The sequence below is a fragment of the Oryctolagus cuniculus genome, chromosome 14, assembly GCF_051225735.1.
Source record: "Oryctolagus cuniculus isolate XC-2025 breed Fujian yellow rabbit chromosome 14, ASM5122573v1, whole genome shotgun sequence".
Taxonomy (NCBI): domain Eukaryota; kingdom Metazoa; phylum Chordata; class Mammalia; order Lagomorpha; family Leporidae; genus Oryctolagus; species Oryctolagus cuniculus.
The window spans coordinates 40,317,904-40,339,306 of NC_142880.1; the positions used below are offsets into that span (position 1 = coordinate 40,317,904).

The 21,403-nt window shown below is 45.7% G+C and overlaps 1 protein-coding gene and 1 long non-coding RNA gene across 12 annotated transcripts in view; one reads left to right on the forward strand and one right to left on the reverse strand.

Moving 5' to 3' along the window:
* Nucleotides 1-21,403, forward strand: part of LOC149122307 (uncharacterized) — a 45,070-nt gene that overhangs the window by 18,660 nt on the left and 5,007 nt on the right. The window contains exons 2-3 of one of the 6 annotated variants that reach the window (XR_016220092.1): nt 264-324; nt 914-1,268. The exons of 4 other annotated variants lie outside the window; for them this stretch is intronic. This is a non-coding gene — a long non-coding RNA (uncharacterized LOC149122307). Of the gene's footprint in view, nt 1-263; nt 325-913; nt 1,269-21,403 lie in introns of those variants that run through there. One more of the 6 variants, XR_016220093.1, reaches the window with a different exon arrangement.
* CTNND2 (catenin delta 2) overlaps nt 10,436-21,403 on the reverse strand; it is a 993,743-nt gene continuing 982,775 nt past the window's right edge. For all 6 annotated transcript variants that reach the window (XM_089312616.1, XM_051853868.3, XM_051853869.3 and 3 more), the window contains 2 exons: nt 18,255-18,328; nt 10,436-12,295 (listed from right to left, as the gene is read on the reverse strand). In XM_089312616.1, coding sequence (XP_089168742.1) covers nt 12,035-12,295; nt 18,255-18,328 — 335 coding nt within the window. In that variant the 3' untranslated portion in view covers nt 10,436-12,034. The remainder of the gene's footprint in view (nt 12,296-18,254; nt 18,329-21,403) is intronic.

Sequence of the window (21,403 nt, forward strand, 5' to 3'; positions counted from 1 at the left end):
AGAGGTGGATTGGAAGAGGAGCAGCCAGGATTCGAGCTGGTACCCATAAAGGGCGCCAGCACTTCTGGTCAGGGTTTTAACATGCTGCGCCACAGTGCCGGGCCCATGTAGCACATCCTTAAGCATCATTTGTAGGGCTGGATGAGTGGTGACAGATTATTTCAATTTGTTTTGGAAGGTCTTTACTTCACCTTTATTTATAAATGAGAGCTTTGCAGGGTACAGTGTTCTAGATTGACAGTTTTTTTTTTTTTAAATTTTAGGTCTTGGACTATGCCTTTCCATTCCTTCCTAGCCTGTCATCTAACTTGAGACTCTTTGAAGGTAATCTGGCATTTCTGTCGTGCACATTTTAGGATCTTTTTTTAGTCAAAATTTCAACACTAAAACAATATCTGGTCATGTCTGTTAGGAGTTCTATATGATTCTGTACTAGGATGTCCCATCTCCAAATTAAAGAATTTTCTACCATTATTTCACTGAGTAGATCTCTTAATCCATTCTCCTTTTCCATACCTTCAAGAACTCTTAAGACGTGTGTGTTTGGTAATTTGATTGTGTCCCATAAATCTCAAATGCTATTCTTGGTTTTTCTAATTTTTTTTGTCTGAGTATATCCAAAAATTTGTCTTTGGCTGAGATATTCTTTCTTCTGACTAACTGAATCTGTTGTCAAGACTTTCCACTGTATTTTATTCCACTGTATTTTTTGACATGTGGAGTTATTTATAATATTTCAGTTTGATTTCTCTTAAATATCTAAGCAGAATTTCTCATCCGTGTCGTGTATGGATTTCTTTAACTCACATATTTGCTTACCTGTTTTTGAGTAATCTTGTGATTATTATTCTATTAATTCCTTTTTGGGCACTCCATCAGTCTTTTTTATTTTTATTTTTTATTTTTTTGACAGGCAGAATGGACAGTGAGACAGAGAAAGGTCTTCCTTTGTCGTTGGTTCACCCTCCAATGGCCACCACGGCTGGCATGCTGCGGCCGGCGCACCGCGCTGATCCGAAGGCAGGAGCCAGGTGCTTCTCCTGGTCTCCCATGGGGTGCAGGGCTCAAGCACTTGGGCCATCCTCCACTGCACTCCCTGGCCACAGCAGAGAGCTGGCCTAGAAGAAGGGCAACCAGGACAGAATCCGGCGCCCCGACTGGGATTAGAACCTGGTGTGCCGGTGCTGCAAGGCAGAGGATTAGCCTAGTGAGCTGTGGCGCTGGCTCTCCATCAGTCTTTTCTTAACCTTCTAATATTAAAGCATTGTTGTGGTCCTTTTGTGGGGGAGTCATATTGTCTTCCTTGTTCATGTCATATTTTGACTTTTTTTTTTTTTTTTTTTTTTTTTAGCATTTGTGGAAAGACATGTTGGTTTTTTTCCTCTGATAGCTTTTATCTTTACATATATCTCTGTGGCTTCCTGGAGTGTCTGCTCCTTTAGCAAATTTCAGAGTGGTGTTGCTGGGTGGGATCAGGGAGCCCTGGCCAGTGCTCAAGGGTGGGGCAAGAGTCCAGAGTGACATCCATGTTGCATATGGTAGATCTGGAACAGCAGGGGGCAGGGTGTGATTGCATTGGCTGGTGTGATCATAGATTCACCCCCCTCTCAGACAAGGTGAACTAACTGCCCAGGGTGAGCCTACAGTGGCTACATGCCCCCCCCGCCCCCGCCAGGTATACTAGCTGCACAAGGATCTGTGAGCTCCTCAGTGTGAGTGTGGGCCCTTCAGCAATGACCCACCCCAAGCACTGAGCTTGGAGCCAGAAACAGTGATTACCCAAAGACCTAGCCACACCTCGCACTGTATTGCACACTCACAGAATTCCACAAAGTGTGCAGGTCTCCCACAGTTAGAGGGAGCAGAGGACCCACTCTTGGCCCCACGAGCCTCTCCTATTCATGGAGAGAGCAAGTGGCATGAGCCAGCTGCCTTCCCAATAGAAGTTAGTCACTGCTCCATCTTGGCAAGTTAGGGGCAGGTGTCTTGAAAGAGTGAGGGGAGGAGAGCGTAAGTGGGTGCTCTGACCCCACCAACCCTCCACCTCCAGGCCAGATGCAAAGTCAGTGGGGTCCACAGGGTTCTCCCTCGGGCAATATTACCAGTGATTCAAGCTGTTGCAGATTCTTCTTGTCTCACTCCAGGAAGATGATGTCCCTGTAGCCACTGGCTGAGGGAGTTGCTGGCGATACCTCATTGGCTGCTGTGTGATTGTACTGTCCCTGCTGCTCTGCAGTGTCTGCTTTTTCTGTAGAGTTTCCACTGCAAACTTCTGTCTCCTGGTAATTCATTTCCTCCCCTTTTATCTTATGGTCCAAGCTCAGCATGTCTTTTCCCTATTCAGCTGTCTTGGATCTATTATTGACGTATTTCTATCTCTGAAAGTTGTAATTGCTTTTCAAGGAAGTGTTTAGATGGTAGCTTAGGGTCATGAGAAAAAGTTAGGCTGAGACCTTGAAATCTGTCTCCTAACCTGACCTTCTGACACTGACCTATATTTTTGACTGTTGACTGATAAGAAGCATCCAGCCTGACTTTGGAGTGTGGCCCTTGGTCTTGGACATAGGTTTGGGGAACACTGAGATAACATGGATGAAGTCTGTTGACCATGGAGCAGCGAGAGACCATGTAATGATACTCAGAGGATGCCTGAGGGCTGCAGCTGCTTCAGCCCAGCTACCTGACGTTTTCCAGCCCAGATGCCCAGAATTTAGGTGACTGAGCCTTAAGAGATCCCAGCTTTCAGCCTCAGTGTCCCTTTAGCTGATCCTAGGGAGGTGGGGCTGAGGTGTACCCATGGAACTCCATGGCAGGAAGAGAATTCCTGAAGAAATAAGTGCTTCTCTCTATTTCTCTTTTTTAAACTATGGCTTTCAGAGTGGTTTGTTACACAGCAATAGGCAATCAGAATGAGTATAATTCAATTGAGTATGTTTATTTTCAACTCTTATTAGTTGTGAAAATAGTGTGTGTTGTGATTTTTTTACTTGTTGACAGGTTAGCACAGATAATGCACTCTTTTTTAAATTCGTTGTTTATTCAAGATCCAAACTCAACTGGGCATCTTGTATTTTTTCTTAAGATTTATTTGATAAGCATAGTGACAGAGAAACTTTTTCACCCACTGGTTTACTCCCCAAATGGCTAGGGCTGGTCCAGACTGAAGCTAAGAGCCTAGAACTCCATCTAGGTCTCCTACGTGGGTGTCAGGGGCCCTAGTACTTGGGCTATCCTCTGCTGCCTTCCCAGGCACGTTAGTAGATAGCTGGGTTGGAAGTAGAGCAGCCAGGATTTCATCTGGTGCCCTGATATTAGATGCTGTGTCATAGGCAGTGGTTTAACCTGCTGTGCTACACATCGGCTTCCATGGACAGTCAACATGGCCATTGGCTTGGATTTAAAATTCGCATTAAGGCAAGTTCAACAACTTAATGATCGGCTCTGTGGCTTCATGATGACCACCGCAGAGAGGTCTGCTCTCAATCATGAGGGTATGAGGATTTCTTGCAGCCATTAGGATGTGGACATCTGGCTTCCCCTCCAAGCAGGTAACTAAGTGTGGCTGTGGTGATGGTGTGGATCTGCTCCAACCAGGGGCTTCTGGAGCAAATACACAGTCTTGGCTCCATCAGTGGTCATGCTGTGGGTGGGTGGAGCATATACAAGACGAGGACAGGTAGCCTGGAGCAGGTGCAGTGTGATGAGGAATTAAGGCTGAAAATTGGGGAGAGGAATTAATGGCAACAATAACCAATGTAGCAGGGAGCTGGCGTGGTGCAGTGGGTTGTCATTGCTTGAGAAGCTGTGTCCCATGTGAGTGCTGCTGTGAGTCCCAGCTATTGCACTTCCGATCCAGTTTTCTGCTAATGCACCTGGGAAGGCAGCAAAAGGTTGCCTAAATACTTGGGTTCCTGACAGCCATGGGGGAGACCAGAATAGAATTCCTTGGCCTTGCGTAGACCTGGCTGCTGAGGCCATTTGCGTAGTAAGCCAGTGGATGGAAGATCTCTCTTGGTTTCTGGCACTGTCTCTCCTTCTGTCTCTGTTGGTCTGCATTTCAAGTACATGTTAAACAACTTGATGTAGCAAGCAACTGGTTGTGTAGGATCCAGGGTGAACACACTCCTCAAGAGTGTAGATGGACCATGTCCTTACTGTTTGGAGCCTGCTATATAAGGATTAGATGTGTTCCATGCTATGCTATATGGATGTCAAGATATTAAGTTAATGTTGGAACCTGGAGCATCTGATGTTTCTCTCTGACTTCTTTGCTTGGCAGATCTCTAATCTCTCAAGCTGCAAGATGGCAAATTCTGTAGCTGGACAGAGAATTGATAACTGCCTGATATCCTATGCCTCTTCTCTTATGTAAAAATGGAGCTGATGATACTAGGAGCCTACCTGGTAGTGAGCAGGTCAAGGAGAACAAATGTTAAACCACAATGAAAGCTGCAAATTGATGTGCAAATATAAAGGGTTGTCTTTAAACCGTTTCCATGAGCATGGGCCATGTTCTCCTTAGTTTACAAATTTATTCAACAGACCTAACAAATCGTTCACTCCATTGGTGATGTTCTCAGGCCAGAGTCTCAATAACTGTGTCAAACTTCTTATGGCTTTGTTCCCTTGCCTACTATTGGAACCTCTCTGCAAGGCTCTGCATGGTCTTCCAGCCGGCGTTCAAAGGCTGCTTCTCACCACGTTCCTACTTGCCTTCCATGTCTACCAGTAGCATGTGCTACTCTCTTCCCAGGAGGCCCTTCTCCCCTGGTTTTGATAGCAGCACTCTAGTCTTGCTCTTTGTCCTCCCCCACCCCACTGTTGTCTTCAGTCTCCTTTTCTGCATCTTGCTGCCTCACCAAAGTCCTTCACGCTTCAAGACTCTTCACTCGATCATCTTTCTCATGGATGCTCTATGTGTACCCACTTGTGAACTCATCTCAAAGAGATGATGCCAAATCCCTGTCTCTAGTAGGGCGACTTGGCTGTCTTTCCACCTGCTCACTGCAGCACTGGCCCTGGATCATCAGTGTTGCTGACTTCACAGATCTAAGATGGAGTGGGTTGTCTTGGTTATAAAGTCCCTTCTTGCCCACTATTGCACTTCTTATTACAAAGGCTCACTTCTCAAGTATACAGGGGCTGGCATTGTGGCTCAGGGCATTAACCTGCTGCTTTTTACACTGATGTCCTAAATGGGCACTAGTTTGAGTTCTGGCTGCTTTGCTTCTGATGTACCCAAATGGAGGTCCAGGCTCTTGACTTCAGTCTGGCCCAGCCCTGACAAGTGTGGCCATTTGGGCAGTGAACCAGCAGATGGAAGATCATTCTTTCTCTATAACTGCCTTTCCAAGAAATCAATCTCTTTTTTGACAGGCAGAGTTAGAAAGAGACAGAGAAAGGTCTTCCTTTTTCTGTTGGTTCATCCCCCAAGTGTCCGCTATGGCTGGTGTGTTGTGGCTGGCATGCTGCGCTGATCCGAAGCCAGGAGACAGGTGCTTCCTCCTGGACTCCTATGCAGGTGCCCATCCTCCTATGCACTTGGGCCATCCTCCACTGCACTCCCGGGCCACATCAGAGAGCTGGACTGGAAGAGGAGCAACAGGACAGAATCCAGCACCCCAACTGGGACTAGAACCTGGGGTGCTGGCGCCACAGGCAGAGGATTAGCCTAGTGAGCTGTGGTGCTGGCCTCAAAAAATCTTTAAAAAAGGAACACTTATCCTTCAGCAAATAGCCCAGTGCTCCCAATTTTCCATACGCAGTATTTCACATTCATTTTATCTGCCATTTTCCTAGCTCAGGCCCTTTACTTTCTTCTAGAACATTCTCAAACTTGAATGAACTGTGGATTACCTGGGGAACATGTAAAACTACAGATGCATAAAGGCTGGACTGGGACTCGACTCTGTATTTCTACCAAGCTTCCAGGTGATGGTGACGCTGATGCTGCTGGTTACCAGACTACGCTTTGAGTAACAAGGTTCTAGGTTAATCACTGCAGTAATCCTGTAAGTGATCTCTTCCTATACCAGTGGTTCTCAAAGGGAATTTGTTCAAAATCTGGCTGGTGTTGCAGCACGGTGGGCTAAGCCAACTGTGATGCTGGCATCCCATGTCACAGCGTACCAGTTTGAGTCTCAGCTGCTCTGATTCCTATCCAGTTCCCTGCTAATGCACCAGGGAAGGTGGCAAAAGATTGCCCAAGTGCTTGGACTCCTAGCACCTACTGAGTGAACCAGTGGCTGGAAAGCCTGTCTCTCTCCCCCTATCATTCTTTCAAATAAATAAAAATTAAAAAATGTAAATTTGTGGCTAGTGCCAGCCCTAACCAATCACAAACTGAATAACCTGTGATAGGCTCCACGTAATCCTAATGCATGCTGAATCTGAGACCCATTAATCTGGATCCCTTCCATATACACCCCAGAATTTCTTCTAGAAAGCTACTATAAAAAAGCTTCAGTATTTCTACAGTATGACTTGCAAGGGCCTCCAACTTTGCCTACAAATGACTCTTCTCTCCACTCTTTTCCTAGCATTAGAGTGGAATTTGTTGCATGCTGTTCTATGTTCATTCCTTGTGTTTTCTATGTCTTTGCCATCACTCAAATTTCATTCTCCTGAGACTTCCCCATCACTGCTCATGGGAAGCCTAGCTGTTCTTGAAGTTATAGTCCAAACACCATCTCTATATATTGTGTTCCTCAGGTTGTCTAGCTAGGAGTGCATCCCTTTCCTCTTTTGTGCTCAATGCCTTACCTTAGAGCAGTAGTTCTCAACTGGGGCAGATCTTGTCCCTTCCCCCCAACCCCCAGTGACACTTTGAAAGATCTGGAGATGGTTTTTGGTTGTCAGCACTGCAGGCAGTGGTGCTATGGGCATGGAGCAGGTGGAGTCCAGGGGTGCTGAGAACAGTCCTACAATACACAGGCTAGCATCTCGCCTCTGCCCTTCAAGAGCTGTCTAGCATAACTGGAGAAACTCTGCAGTCACGTAATATGTGGACCTTCTATCTTCTTGAACATTAAGAATATATACCATATTGTTAATGCATGTTCTAGTGGGGAGTACCTGGCACTTCATTAAAGGCCTGTGCCATTGTTTGAGGAATTGAACAGTTATACACTGTAAAAATCTAAAGTCGTGTGATTGATTCTGATGGGGCCACTGCTGAAGCGTATGTCAGCAATCTCATTCTTACTGTGGTCCAAACTTAAAACTCCACTTTCACCTTCTCATAGTGTGCTTGTGTGGGGGGGTGCGGAGTGGATTTCATTCTCCTTCATTCTCCGTGGTTGATGGACTTCAGGTGCAGACGAGTTGGTTATTGTTGAGCTGATGAAGATGCCGAGGGTCAGGTGTGTGCCCTGCCAGTCTGGAACCTGGTATTCAGGCAGAGACCACACTAGAAAGCATCTAGGTAGAAAGTGGCATGCATGTGCCTGCTGCTTTAGAGGGTCACTGTTGCTGGGTTTCTTCACTGTACCCTGCACGCCCTGGACTCTCGTCCCTCTCTGTGGTGGGATCCGAGACAAAGTGTTGTGTTGATGTGATGTCACGTGCGTGGGATCTCTTGTCTATGGAGATCAGCATGCTTCATTGAGAACCCTGATCTGAGTGTACCAGGGGAAGAAAGTTGGTTCTAAGAGCTGGCTGAGGCCTGGGAACCCACCTGTCCAATTCTTTCTCCAGGGACTTGAATAGCAGCTCACTGGCATGAGACCATAGGGACAAACTGAAAGATTTTTTTTTTTTCATTCATCAGGTAATGGGGGTATGTACCATTGATTCCATAATGCCCCCAGCAGAGTCCAGGCAAAACCTGACAACCAAACACACTCAGCAGGAGAAACTTCTGAGTGGTCACACTGGATGTGATAAACAAACACTAAGAATGGCTGCCAATCAGCCTGGGTCAGGGCTTCCCACTCTGCAAGTTACGGTGCTCCCTCTGGTTTAAAGGTGTGGTGGTTTTAGAGAGACTGGGGTTATGTAGGTTAAGGCTAGGATGAGGTCAGCTTAGCTGGACTAGCTGCTGGCTTGGCATGAGTTTGTCGTGGTGCTCTGACCACAACTTGGAGAGGAAAAGCCAGGTCCAGGCATCGAGGAGAGAAAGCGGGAATCTGTTCCTCTAGAGAAACACCTGCTGGTGTCGCCAGGCTCTGGTCTGCAGCACGGCAGGTCTCTAGACCCCGCTGTGCTCCCCCGAGTGCTGGATTTAACTCTCCACTTCATCACCGAGGTTCTAGGGTGACCCCGTGGTCTCGAGATCCAGGTTAGAACAGTAGCCGTGAACTGCCATTGGCCAGTTGGCTATGGTCCAGAGCTTTTATGTTTGGTCTGGGGGACCTGAGTGGCTGAGGGAAACTTCTGTCCATGGCGTCTTCTAGGGCTATGGTCAAGTTGCTTCCCAATGCCTGTGTGGGTGGGAATGCCCAGCACCTTCCCACCACCAAACCCTGTTCTCAGGGACACAGGGACAATGTCGGACACCAAGGAAGAGCCAAAGTCAAAGCACACAGACCAAATACAGAGTGTCTTGTTTGCCTTGGATTTTAAACACCTCTTACCTGAACAGCAGTTTTCCATAATGTGTCTTACTACTTGCAGAATGGGTCATCGCTGGTTAACTATCACCCAGGTTAGCCCCAGTATGTGACACCGTGTGTCACCTGAATTCTTATAAACTTGCTTTTTTTTTTTTTTTCTAACTCATGACTGCTAATGAAGGTAAAAGCATTAATGCTGGGTATTATAATTGAATTGGTATTTAAAAAACCCTCATTTTCAAATGTTAATGTTATTCAGAATTATACAGTTTGTGTTCCTTAATTGGTCTCTGGTGGCCAATACTTTTAAATTAAAAGAGGACCTGTTGTCTTACATAACATCTAGATTTTACATTCTATTAAATGCATTGGATGTATTGCTGATCTACTGTAAAGGACTAAATGGCAAAAGAAATTTCCTAGTTCTGTTTCTCCTTTTGTTTAAAAAAAAAGAACTATATTCATGTCAGTAGAACAGTCCAAGGCCTGGAGGATCTCACAGACCCAGTGACCAGAGGCCACTTGGGGGTGGAGGAGCCTCACTTGATCACTTCGCAGTGAAAGCAAAAACAAGTTTCTTGCCACTTGGGGCTTTTATCCAATAGACCCCGTGTTACAAATAATAAATCACAAGCTGACCAACATCTTTTGATAAGGGAGCTTGTGGGGGCTTCAAGCCACTTATTCAGGTAAAATCCTATTATCTGTCATCTAGCTACTGATCTCTGTTCATCTTCTAGGCATCTCTGTGGGTACATGACAAGGAAAGCCAGATTGACTTGAATAACTGATCACTTTAAGTTTTCTTCCCCTCCTTTTCATGCCAGAGACAGCCAGCTGAATTGGTTACATCACAGCCTGGCACAGTGTATCTCAAGGAATCATAGACCATCATGAAACTGTGGAAGTCCTCCCCTCTGCTGCTCCCCTATCTCAGACCAGAGGGACAGCCTTGGATAGAATTCAGTTTCCTTGTATGCACACATATTGCTGGACTGAGAAAATGAGTTTCTGAGATTCTCCCCACAGATCTGAATTGGGGTCCCACCCAATCTGCCACAAGCCACATTCCACATCCCCTTTGTCAGCAGATTTCTTAAGAAATTTTGCTTACCAGATTGGAGCAAAACTTACCATTACAGTGACTGTGATGGATACTCTTTTGTGTGACAAGGACTGACTGACCTTTAGGATAAGTCAGAATTTTTGGTGATATAGTTTGAGTATCAGAATCCATGTAGTAAGGAATCTTACATTATATAATTTAAGCAGACTCTCTCCACCAAAGAAACAAGATGGAGCCGTAAAAGAAAGTGGAGGGGACACCCAAACTGTGCCATCTCTGGTGAGTGTGTCTCAGCCCTGTCTGAAACACTCTTGTCACAGGTATGGGGCACACATTGAGACTGACACTCAAAACACAACATTCCTGCTGGGAGGTGTTTCTTAGCACATGTCTCGATTTCCCTCAATATGACTCCAAGCAGAATGAATCCTATTACTGTTAGCAAGGTTAAACCGGCTCTGAGGTTATGGCTACGTCCCATCCATACCATAGTATCTGCCTTGGGGACCTTGCTATTTCATCCCATGATACCGGTAAAGTAGGCACTCATGCTATCCTTGATGCACTATCTCTCTTTAAAGGGGCTGCAGTGTACCTTTCAGAACCCAGAAATCTGGCTTCCCATACTAAACAAGCTTGTATGCAGTTTGTAGGAAAATTGACAAAAATTTCTGTCTCCTGTTCTGGGGAAATGCATGAGTAAGGTGTCTTCTGGTGGTTGTTAAATTCGGAAAAAGAACCATTGCCTTTAGACCTTGAGCTGAATTAAACTATGGAGAGTGAGAGGGAGCAAATCTTAAAGGAAGATGTCAGCCAATTTCTTTTCTTATTTACTTTATTTTTTTCCAAGAACAGTTAACATTTACTAGGCACCTATTGGCCTCAGTCACTTGCATCTAAAGAGCAAAGCTAGTTTACCCACAGCCCGTGTTCTTTAAATGGTTAGCCTTACTTCTTAGCCCTGTTAACCACTAGTCTAACATCAGCTTGAAGTTCAGTCTTAATCTAATCCATAATTGTCTACTGCTCCCTGTCATGTGAACAAAAAAGTTTGGGGAGGGGGCAGATAAGGCGAGCAGATTATATTTTCTGTGGATACTTCAAGTAATTGGCCCCACAGTGAAATTGAGTTGGCCATGGTTTATTGTGTACTAAGGGCATAAGATATGGAAGGAAACTGACCTGTAGAAAGAGTTGGTATCCAAGAGTGTGTGAACGTGTGAAAATCCTATCGTTTCACTTCAACCGGCTTAATATCCTGAGTCACTAGATGGTCAGAATAGGTACAGTACAAAGGAACAAACAGATGGACATTGATACTAAAAACCAAAAACAGTTTGTACAAGATGAACAGCAGATGAAATGGCTCCTATCAAAATAAAATTCTCACACAGGTCATCTTTATACGTACATGGACACACACACCCACACACCCACACACGCACAGACACACAAGCAAGAATGTGTATTTTGTAAGATAGGTCCTTGGAAATAGACATTCTTAGCAAGTATGGATGACAGATCAATTGTAATTTATTTTCCTTTAACACTGTATCATCATAAAGAAAACTGGTATAAATGAAAAAATCTATTTCAAATATCTACATCTAAAATTTTAGGCAGTGAAAAAGCACTTTGTTGACAAGGAGTGTGGAATGATGTATGTTAATTGTCAGAAACTGCTGAATGCCTTGTTTAGTTGCCACAAACAAATTCACATATCAGAACGAACAATACTGCTAAATATTCCTTTTCTGTTTTTTTCCTTTTTTTTGTTAAAACATACTGGGAGAAAGAAACTGGAAATCCATACATCTTCCAAAAGTTTGAAATTGAAGCAATATTTAGAACCATAGATGAGGAAACACGGTGGCATTGGTGTAATATACACGATGCGCTTTTCTTCTTTAATCTGTAATGTACATCAAATACTTTACAACAATGCATTAACAAAAGGCAAGAAACATCTTGCTGTACAGAGGAACCCCAATGCAACTGGAAGCCTAGAGTCACAAGAGATGAGAAAACGAAGCGTGAGAAGCCGTCCCCCCCTAGAGCGTGGAAACCACCCCGTGTCTTGTGCTTAACCGTAACCTTCACGCCCCACCTCTGTCTGTCTCCTGGCCCCTTCCTTCAGCCACATTCAATATAAAGCACTTTTAATACTCTACAGCTCGGACTAGAAAGGTGTTGCACACTGTCAGGTTTAGGATCGCTTTAGCTTTCTATTGATTTCCAAGTTAACTTTCAACTCGTTTAGCTTTCTAAAATAGCTCTTAATATCTCCTCACTGGTTATCACAGCCTTCCTATGGAACAGGCTTTAACAAACTAAATTTGCAGGGGGAGGGGAAAGGGGGGAAAAAAAAAAGAAATGTCTTGTGGTATGCATGCACATGCACTGTGCCGCCGGCCCCTCACACCCAGGAGTCGGGGGAGGCAGGGTAGTGGCTCGTTTCATAGTTCAGTTCACTGTAGGGACGGGCAGCGGAGTAGAAGTCGACGTAGTTGCCAGTGGACTTGAGGCCCAGGTGCATGGTGTACTCGCTGGCCGGAGGGCGGTGGTGGACCTGGTCCTCGAAGAAGGACTCCTCATAATTTCTCGTGGAATTCTGAAACGACTGGTAGGTCTCGTAGTCTTTTCTGCTGGGCTCCTGGGGGACTGGCTGTGCTGAAACCTGCCCAGGAAGAGCAGCCACGTGCAGTTAGTCGGCTTCCCTGCACCTGACCTCCCCTGCCGTCCAAGCCTGGGGGTAGGCTGCAGGCACTCATCAGTCTGGTCCTTGCCAACAGCCCCTCCCTTCCCTTTTAAAACTGCTTCCTGGGTTCAGATGGTTTATCATCACCAAGTCTTTCTTATCGTGGAATCGATAGGACATAAAATTGACCATTGCAGCCACTCTGAAGTACACAGTTGAGTGGCATAAGTTGATTCCCAGTGTTGTGTGACCACCCCCACCATCGTCCCAAACAGAAGCTCTGGCCAGTCTACCCTGGCTCCCAGTTCCCTCCTCCCAGCCCCTGGCAGCCACCTCTGCTTCATTCATGAATTTGCCTTCTCTAGGACTGCATGCAAATAGCATTCTACAGAATTTGTGCTTGACTGTCTGACTCCTTCCACGTCAGTATGACGTTTTCCGGGTTCATTCGTGCTGTAGACTGCAGCAGAACCCCCTCCCTCTTTAAGGCTGAGTTGATAGTGCCTATGTGGACATGGCATGTGTTGTGTAACCATTCATCTCCTCATGGACACCTGGTGCTTCCACTCAACTCTTGATGGACGCCTCTGGTTGCTGCAAATGGTGTTATAAGGAATATGGGTGTACCACTGTCTGAGTACCTGCTTTTGGTTCTTTTGAATATGCACCTAGGAGTGGGTCATGCAGTAATTCTATGTCCAACTTTTTTGAAGAATTATAAAATTGTTGGCCATTGTGACTACATCACCATCACTAAAGGATTTTTCCCCCTATTACAGAAGTGTAGACACTGGAACATGAGCGGCCACTTCCATTTTTTTTTTTTTTTTGCATTTTTTTGTATCTTGCTTAGGGGTTGCAATCTCAAGACAATGAAGATGTCCAAGTTCTGATGGTCACACAGGCATCCTTCTGCCAGCACAGAGGGTAGTCATGGAGATCCCTCTGACCCTTTGTGCATGCAGGGGGACCGAGACTTCTGTGTCACAGGGCCATTCCCTCAACCAGCCTGAGTGACTAAGTGGTAAGCCTTAGATATGGAATTCAGATATTCTGCACTCTGGAGGTCCAACATGTTTTTGGTCCTACTACAAACTGACCAAACTGAAGCATGATGTGGGATAACGAAGCCACTGACTGGGGGAAGGGTTTCCCCCAGCCCACCTCAACACTCTCCGTTTCTACCATTGTCCTCTATAGGCCACTGATGCAGGGACCTTAGAATCATAGGAATCTGAGCTACATGAAGTCAAGAGTCCTTCCACTTGGCTCTAGGGACAGTGTGACAGAGTGCTAGTGGGCTGATAAGTATTTATTAGCATCTGGGTATGAAGGCTGCCTCCAGGGGGTGTTTTTAAGCACCTCTATTGAGTGACCAGAACTTCCTAAGGTGAGAGGTCTACTGCTGGTGCATCCAACAATGCACAACGATGTTGTAATTTGCAGTAAGTGGGGAGGAGGTCTGGGTGAATTACACAGCGCTGTTGAAGAAATACAGTTGGGTGACTGTGGAGCAGACTCGGTGGTTCCCAATTAATTTAACTAAAGTTCAACATGGAGACATCCTCTAGAAATTGGTCTTTGTTAATAGGTAATGATTTGTAATTAGTATGTGTAGATAAATGAATGCCTCTAATAGCTCACATGTAATTCTTCTTTCAAGGAAGTGAAACTTCTTCTCTTACTGTGACTGATTTACACTGGTAATCGACCTGCTTCTCAAAGGAGAGGTGAACTTCATCATAACTGCTGTCTAGGACAGTCCCCATTTCCAGTAAGTGGTGGCTGATGGAGGCTCTATCTGTGAGGGTCCAAGGGTCTATACGGAATAAACCTTTGTTAGCCTAAGAGCCTGAGGATGAGAGGGACATTTAGAATTAATATACATAATCTACATCTACAATTAAACACTGCTAAGGCCAGATCTACCAGCCCGTGTCTCCAGGTGGGGTTGCTCTTTGCTCTACTTTGAAGAGCTGTTTTGGAGAGCACTTCTCTCCAACACTGATAGGCTCTCCAAGGGCACAGCATACAAGGGCTGAGTTGGGCGACTTGGAAAACTATACAAGGTGGAAACTAGAATATGCTGGGTCTTTTTCAGTAGATACTGCATTAAACATTTAAGCATGTGTGTGTACTTTTATGAAGTATTATGTTTACAGAATCTCTCCTTCCATCCATCTATCCATCCAGTTATCACTTTAGAGATGAAGAAACTGAATCTCAGATAAGTTAAAGTCCCCTAGGCCGTTAGGACTAGTGGTGTTGTGAGGCTATGAACACACGCCTGGCTGAGCCTAAGGTCCATGTTCTCCCTACCATGCTACCACAGTCCCTGCACAGCCACGGCATGCAGGGAAGACCTGAGTTGATTCAGGAAAGAAGGTCAGGAGTTGTGTCTCGGTGGTCAGGGGAGCCAGTGTTGGTGATGGAGAGGTCTTCAGAGGAAGTTTCTCATGAGGTCTGTGGTCTGCTCTATGGTGGTTGCTGCTTTCCCTTTGGGTAGCTTACTTAGAATGCTGTACTGCTATGGATGGCAGCCATTGTGGGATTGAGCATAAGCTTGTGAACATCTGTGTCGAATGACTGTTCATAAAGCCTCAGTCAACCATGTCTAAGATGCAGTGCACTATTTCTGAGAGCATGCATACATCAGCCGCTAGGAGAGGGGATAGGCGGCACTGCCGTGCTTGAATGGACATAATTTGCTCAGTGGTCTTGCGGTATGATGGCAGCTGGTGGTGAGACATTCACAGAGGAGCAATGTTGGCTGCATTGTATAATTTAAGGGAATATCTCTAGTGCTCAAGATTCAACAAAGCCCCTCACCCCCATATAACAGCTAGAAAGAAATGCACTTAGAAATCATGGCACAATTAGCATGAACCAGATTTCTATGAAGGAAGCAGAACAATGCCCTTGTTTTCTGTCTATTGGGGTACAGAGAAGGACTGGTACAACCAAGCAGCCTGCTGACACGGGGGTCATGGGGCCCACACTCTGCACTGGCCAGAGACCCTCATTCCCATGAAGTCATTCTTGCTGAACCTTTTCCTTGGTACAAGTAACTATGAAGGGAAATGCCACAAGACTCCCCAGTGTGTTAGTATAATGACAGAAGACTTCTTTGTGTATAATCCTCACCAAATTTGCCAATAAACTGGACTTCTTTTGAACATAAGGGAAATGGCTACCCATTGCCAGTCTTCAAACTCTTCTACACTGGGAAATCTGAAGGTTGACAATGTGTGTGGAGTTCCAGGTAGTCAGGTGGGTTAGGCGGGGAGGGGCACTGCTAGAGCTGAGCCTGATTTCTCTGCTCAGTCATGGTAAGCTTGGCTTCTTTTCTGCTGAGTCATGAGAAGCCTGGCTCATAGCTATCACCCTGCTCATCACACTTGGCTGTGCAGCCGGTACTGATGCCTCATTCTCTGTAGATCCATTTCGAAGTCATTTCCCTTAGTGAATTGTACCCGCTCTAGGGGAAGGCCCTGTCCAGCCTCCTCTGTAATGCTCATAGCCCAGATGGTGACTAGGACACCCTGGGGTTGGCCACAGTGCTCAGCCAAAAGACAAGCTTGGACCCTGGAACTGAATGGGACTCGTATGGTCCTTCCTGTTTAAGTTGTTCACACTGTGAGGTTGTGAAGTCTCTGGGCTCAGGAAAGCTCGTAAAAAGAAAGCACTCGGCCTGGAAGGCAAACACTGGTGCTGATCAGCAAGCTGTTTTCTAGAACCACCCAACCAGAAGAGAAACCAGACATCCTCTTTCAAGCAGTGGGAGTGGTGTACTGGGAGTCCATAAGAGAGAAAGCTCCAAGTTAAACTGCATTTTATTCAATAATGTGGCCCCAAATAAATCAAAGGCATTTTCTTCCCCTCTCTCCGAGATCACTGAAGTCTCATACAGACTTCCTTGGACTGTTTTTTTTTTTTTTAGGGGCAAAAAAATGCATGTTTTGAAATGGTGCTTGATACTCAGGTAGGATGAACAGCCCAACCGCCCTGTTCTACTTGCTGGCTTCACAGGAAACTGAGCGGAGAATGACTCTGCTGGGCCCAGCCCGCAGGGGCTCCCTGATGCTGACCAGAGGCACAGTGCTGGCTCTCTGAGCTGGGTGGGTTTCAACGGCACTCACCTGTGCCACCGGGTTCCTCATGTGTCACTCAGAGCACACTGGGCACAGGCTACAGCAGGCTGTGCACACTCTAGCAACAGTGATGGCATCTCGGCACATAAATCCCAGTTGGCTTAAATGCTCGGAATAGGCTTGGGTAGGGCGCATGTGCTCTTCAGAACTACTATGGATCTGTCCTCTGAATCTCAATAGCAGGCCATCTTTGGGAACCTGCTGTGCCACTCAGATACCAAGGTTGCCCCAGCCATACCATTTTATTTCTTCTTTGCCAACACGGAGGAAGGACAGTGCCAAGTCAGCTGACTCTGAGCTGCTTTCTCCCTAGGGAACTAAAGCTGATCTTACCCCCTGGATACAAGATTGTTTTTAGTATATTCTGACAAATCTCTTTAAGAGCTGGAGACCTTTTGCTCTCTGTACCTACCAAATTTTATATTTGCTATGAGAAAAAGGGTTGATTCGCTTGTTCCTGTTTCTCTGTCTGGGTAGGTCTGTTGCCATGTGAGTAGTGGGGGCCATTCTGGCATACTCCTGTTGGTTGCCTATCTATTTATTGGCTTCTTTGATTTTTGAAATGCAAGACCAGTTTGCTGTTAGCAGCATGTCCGGCAGGCTGTGGGGCTGGCACATTGACCAAGGTGTCACAAGTCACACCAGCTGTCTTCCAGAGGGGCTGTACATGTGGTGGGAAAATCAAGGGCATGAGGCTAACTCCTCCACTGCCACTACTGCTGATGACTGATGAGAGAAAATAATTTAAGGTCAAGGAGACAATTTAGTACCATTCACCTCCCCTTAGCGATGGTCCTGCTAGGACCTTTGCACCTGCTATAAGGGTGATGGGATGCTGCCCTGCTGAGTGTCAAGATGATGATCCAAAGCAATGTGTCTTATCCATGTTTCATTTCATGCATCTACTGTACCCAAGCAACCAGCTTTTGGCTGGGTTTTCCCAACCTCACTGTCACTGAAGAATGGCAGGAATGGAAGGCATGAGCAGAAAGCTGTGCTAGCAACTGTTATGCATAGCAAACAGCCACGGGAGCATGAATGCCTTGGCAATGCTCACCATGATAGGGAGGGAATACAAGGCTGTGGATAAGCAAGGGGGTATAGGCTGTGCCTCTTTGCTTTTATAATTTCCGCAGAATCTTGAAGTGGGCCTTCAGTAGATCTTTACTGAATGACACCCCCCCGCCCCCACACACAGTGGTTCTTTAAGTTGCTGTGGTTTAGTGTTGCTCAAACTTGAATGTGTTCATCTTGTTAAAACACAACTCTGGTGCAGGAGAAGGGGCCAAAGAAGAACCTCTCCTGCATTTCCTCCTCTTCACAAAGTGGCCCATGTTTATTAAAGCAACGTGCATGTGAATGAAGGTTGTCCAACAGTGAAATCATAGCAAGTGCAAGTTGCATTCCGCAGTAGCAATCTTATCTCTTGATGAGATCATCCTCTATTAAATACAACCGTGATAAAATTAGGAAAGGAAGAAAGGTGTTGGGAAAAAGTACTGAAGCTGTCCTCAGCCTCCCTTCCCTTAAGTTGAAGGTGTAAAACACAAGTAGTGGCCCTTATAGAACTGTAAAAATCTCATCTGTGAGCACTTGTCCAGCATGGGCCCTAGTGATGATAAAAATGAGGCAATGGGTGTAATTTCAAGTAGCCCTAAGAGCAAGTCCTGCACCCAAGACAAAACAAAGCCATATGTGTTATAGAAACTAGTTTGATTTTTAAACTCCAGGATATTTCACGTGATTCAAATGGAAACACGAATACAAACGTGTTCTATTTACTTTACCTGGTTGTGTTTGATGTCTTCAGCAGGCGCACCATATGAATTCCTATACAAGGTTGAAATTCCAGTGTTCTGAGCTAAACACAAAAGGGCAACAAACATTAGCAAAGAAAGCAAAATTTCAAGTGAGCAGAATGGCCAGTGAGGCAAGGTCTTGCCTTAACAAAGCTTGGTTTCCTGCGGAAGAAATTCCATGGCTCTGAATGCTTCATTTCCCATACAGACATTAAGAAAGCAGAACGGTTATCCTATGAGATCCCCATGGCCTGTCAGTCCCTCGCAATAATGTTCACATCGCAGACAGGGTCAGGGCAGGTGCGGCAAACAGATGGTCATCTTGCAAGTTTTATTGCCTTCTTTGCTGGAGAAAACTGGCGTATAATAAAAGCTTGTCACCTGCACTGAAGCGTGCAGGAGGTTGTATCCACAGCACTAGCTTTTAGCTGGAGAGTGACAAGAATAAAATTTCCAATTTAAGCCCACAGAAGTGCTTGATCATCTTTTAGACAGTTCATTTCTCAAAGGCCCAAAGGACAGGTGGGAGATAGCACCTGGAGGCTGCAGCTTTAGAATTCTGGTAGACATAGAAACTGGAGTCTCCGCACTGTCTCTTGTCTCACCCATGGTCTAGTGCAAAGCAAGGGAAGCCTCATCCAATTTCTGGTACCTTCCAAAGGCCTGGAAAAGGAGCCTATTTGCTGCTTCCTCCCTGGGAACCCTTAAAGTTTGGGCCACAGGCCCAGAGTAAAGCCCAGGGCATCGCTCCTGTCATAGTTTCTGAAAAGTTGTTGTTTAAGAAAGCTCAGGAAAATGCTGTTGGTTGGTTATCAGTGGATCGTGAAGCACTCTCAGAAGTAAAAAGGACTGATCTTTTGCTTCCAGTATTCAAGGGACAGTGAAATAGGGTCTTATTCTATGTATTGCCTCATGGAGACAAGGTCACTACAGAGGCACGGTGAGTACAACCTGCTGAGGTTTAGGTTTCAGCTCCAGTGTCGTCTCCTTGCCCAGGTCAGGTGACATACCCTTTCTGCCTGAAAGCCTCTGTCTCATTACCCTGTTCCATTTCTTCATCCTACTCCACACCATGTGATCTTGCTGTGTTGGTGAACTTGCTCTCCTACTGAACTTGTGTGTTGCTTGCCATCTTCTACCAGGACAGAAGCCCCCTGACGACAAATGCTCTATCTTGTGACTTCTGTATGTATTCCCAGAGCCTGGGACACTGCCTGGCCTCTGTGGACACCCAGAGTTAAGTGATCTATTTGCTGAGTGAATTCACAAAATTGTAAAAATCTGCTTTTGAAGATATATACTTTACTGATGGAAAATGCCATTTTAAAGACAAGATGAAATTTGGTGTTGCTCAGAATAAATGCATTTTGGGGCAGAATGTCTGTACTATAGCAGTCTTGAACCCTGGTCCCTGCTGTGTTTGTGGCTTCTGAGCTAAAGATGTTTCTCCTGAAAGTTCATTCCTCATTCTCTGGTTCACTTACCTGTTTAAAGGAGATATGCATTTGAGCTTGAACTACCTTTGTAGATACACAAGCCTTTGTCCTCGTTTGTCTGAACTAAGGTCGACTCAGAATTGCCTTCATTTTTCTCTATTGGCCTCTAAATGCCCAATTTCCAACTGAATCAACATATTGGAGATTAGAGTGGCTCTAAAGGCATTAAGAGAGAACAGTGACAAAAATGGAATAGAGCATTTGATGAAAAGGCACTTGGGAAGTGCCTAGGGTAGGGCAAAATCCCCTGGGTGAATCTGAACATCCAGCTGTGTAGCTGCTGGGATCACGCAGCCCTGCCATGAGGCGTGCTTGTGTACACGTGAGGTTCCCAGGCAGCCGTGACTTCGAGAAATAGCTGTCGAAGTCTGCCATGGCTGAATGAGCAGCTGACTTTTGTTTTCTGAGGGCTCCTCCAGGGCAGAGAAACACGAAAGAGAAGCTGTAAGAGGGACGCCGTCCAAGTTAGAAAATAAATCCCTAAAAGGAAGGTAGAAGAACCCAGGAGCAAAAACCCACGTGGCTCTGCATTTGTAGGAGCGAAGCAGAGAAGACGGCTGCTTCCACTCCAGCTGCACATGGTCCACCTGGAGGACAAGGCTCCGTGCCCTCCTGGAGCAGAGGGACTGTTTCCTAAGGGTCAGGACCGTCCCCGATGCCTTGGAAACAAGGGGCTTTCAGAGGTCCGTCAGTGCACTGAGCATTGTTTCCAAGGTTTATTCTTCAATGAGGAAAAGCACCGCTGCTGCTGAATCCTATTTCTCATGTAGATGCTGGGATGGTGGGCATTTGTGAAAGGGCTGCACAGGGGAGCTGAGCAAACTTTCCAGTCCTGTATGAAATGTTGGCTCCCACCTGGTTTGGCTGAGGACTTACTCATATCACTGTGGGAGGTGGTAAACGCTACCACCAGCCTCATCACCATCACCACCTTCATCAACTTTGTCATTACCACAACCCTCACCATTGGCAACAAAAGCCTCATCACCAATAGCATTGCACCTACCCCCTCGCCTCCATCACCACCCACCCACCTCATCACCTGCACTACCAATCGTAGTCTCATTGGCACCACCTGTGTGTCAGCACCATCACTGCCTGTATCACCACCCTGCCGCCACTGTTGGCATACCACCTCACCACCAACCACAATTGCTGTGACGATGACACCTGGCTTTCACACAGCACTCGCTGACTTAAGGGGAACTTTCCTACCCACTCACTTCCACTGAAGACCTCACTGTTCTAGGTTTGCTACATGATGGATAGTGTAGTTCTGAATTGTAAATTTTAACTAAGTTAGAGCAAAGCTGTTTAAGTCTCTAAAGAAGTTTGAAAAATTACATATATCTCAATATTGGAGGTGTCAAGATCCCTGCCATTTTCTAGGAAGATTAAACATCAGAAATGTTAGATTTATGTGTGCAGGGCACAATCCTGTACTACTGGAACTGTCTCAGCATAAACACACCCACCTCTAAAAGCCTACGAGTCAACCGAGTTAGAGGGAAATGCTAGGCTTAAGTGATAATAAAGCTGTAAATCTCAGTTACTCTTGTACCTAGAATCTCCCATTTGTTGTACCAGCCTCCTGCTGACGTGGGTACCTGGAACAATTATGGAAAAACAAATGGATCAAGT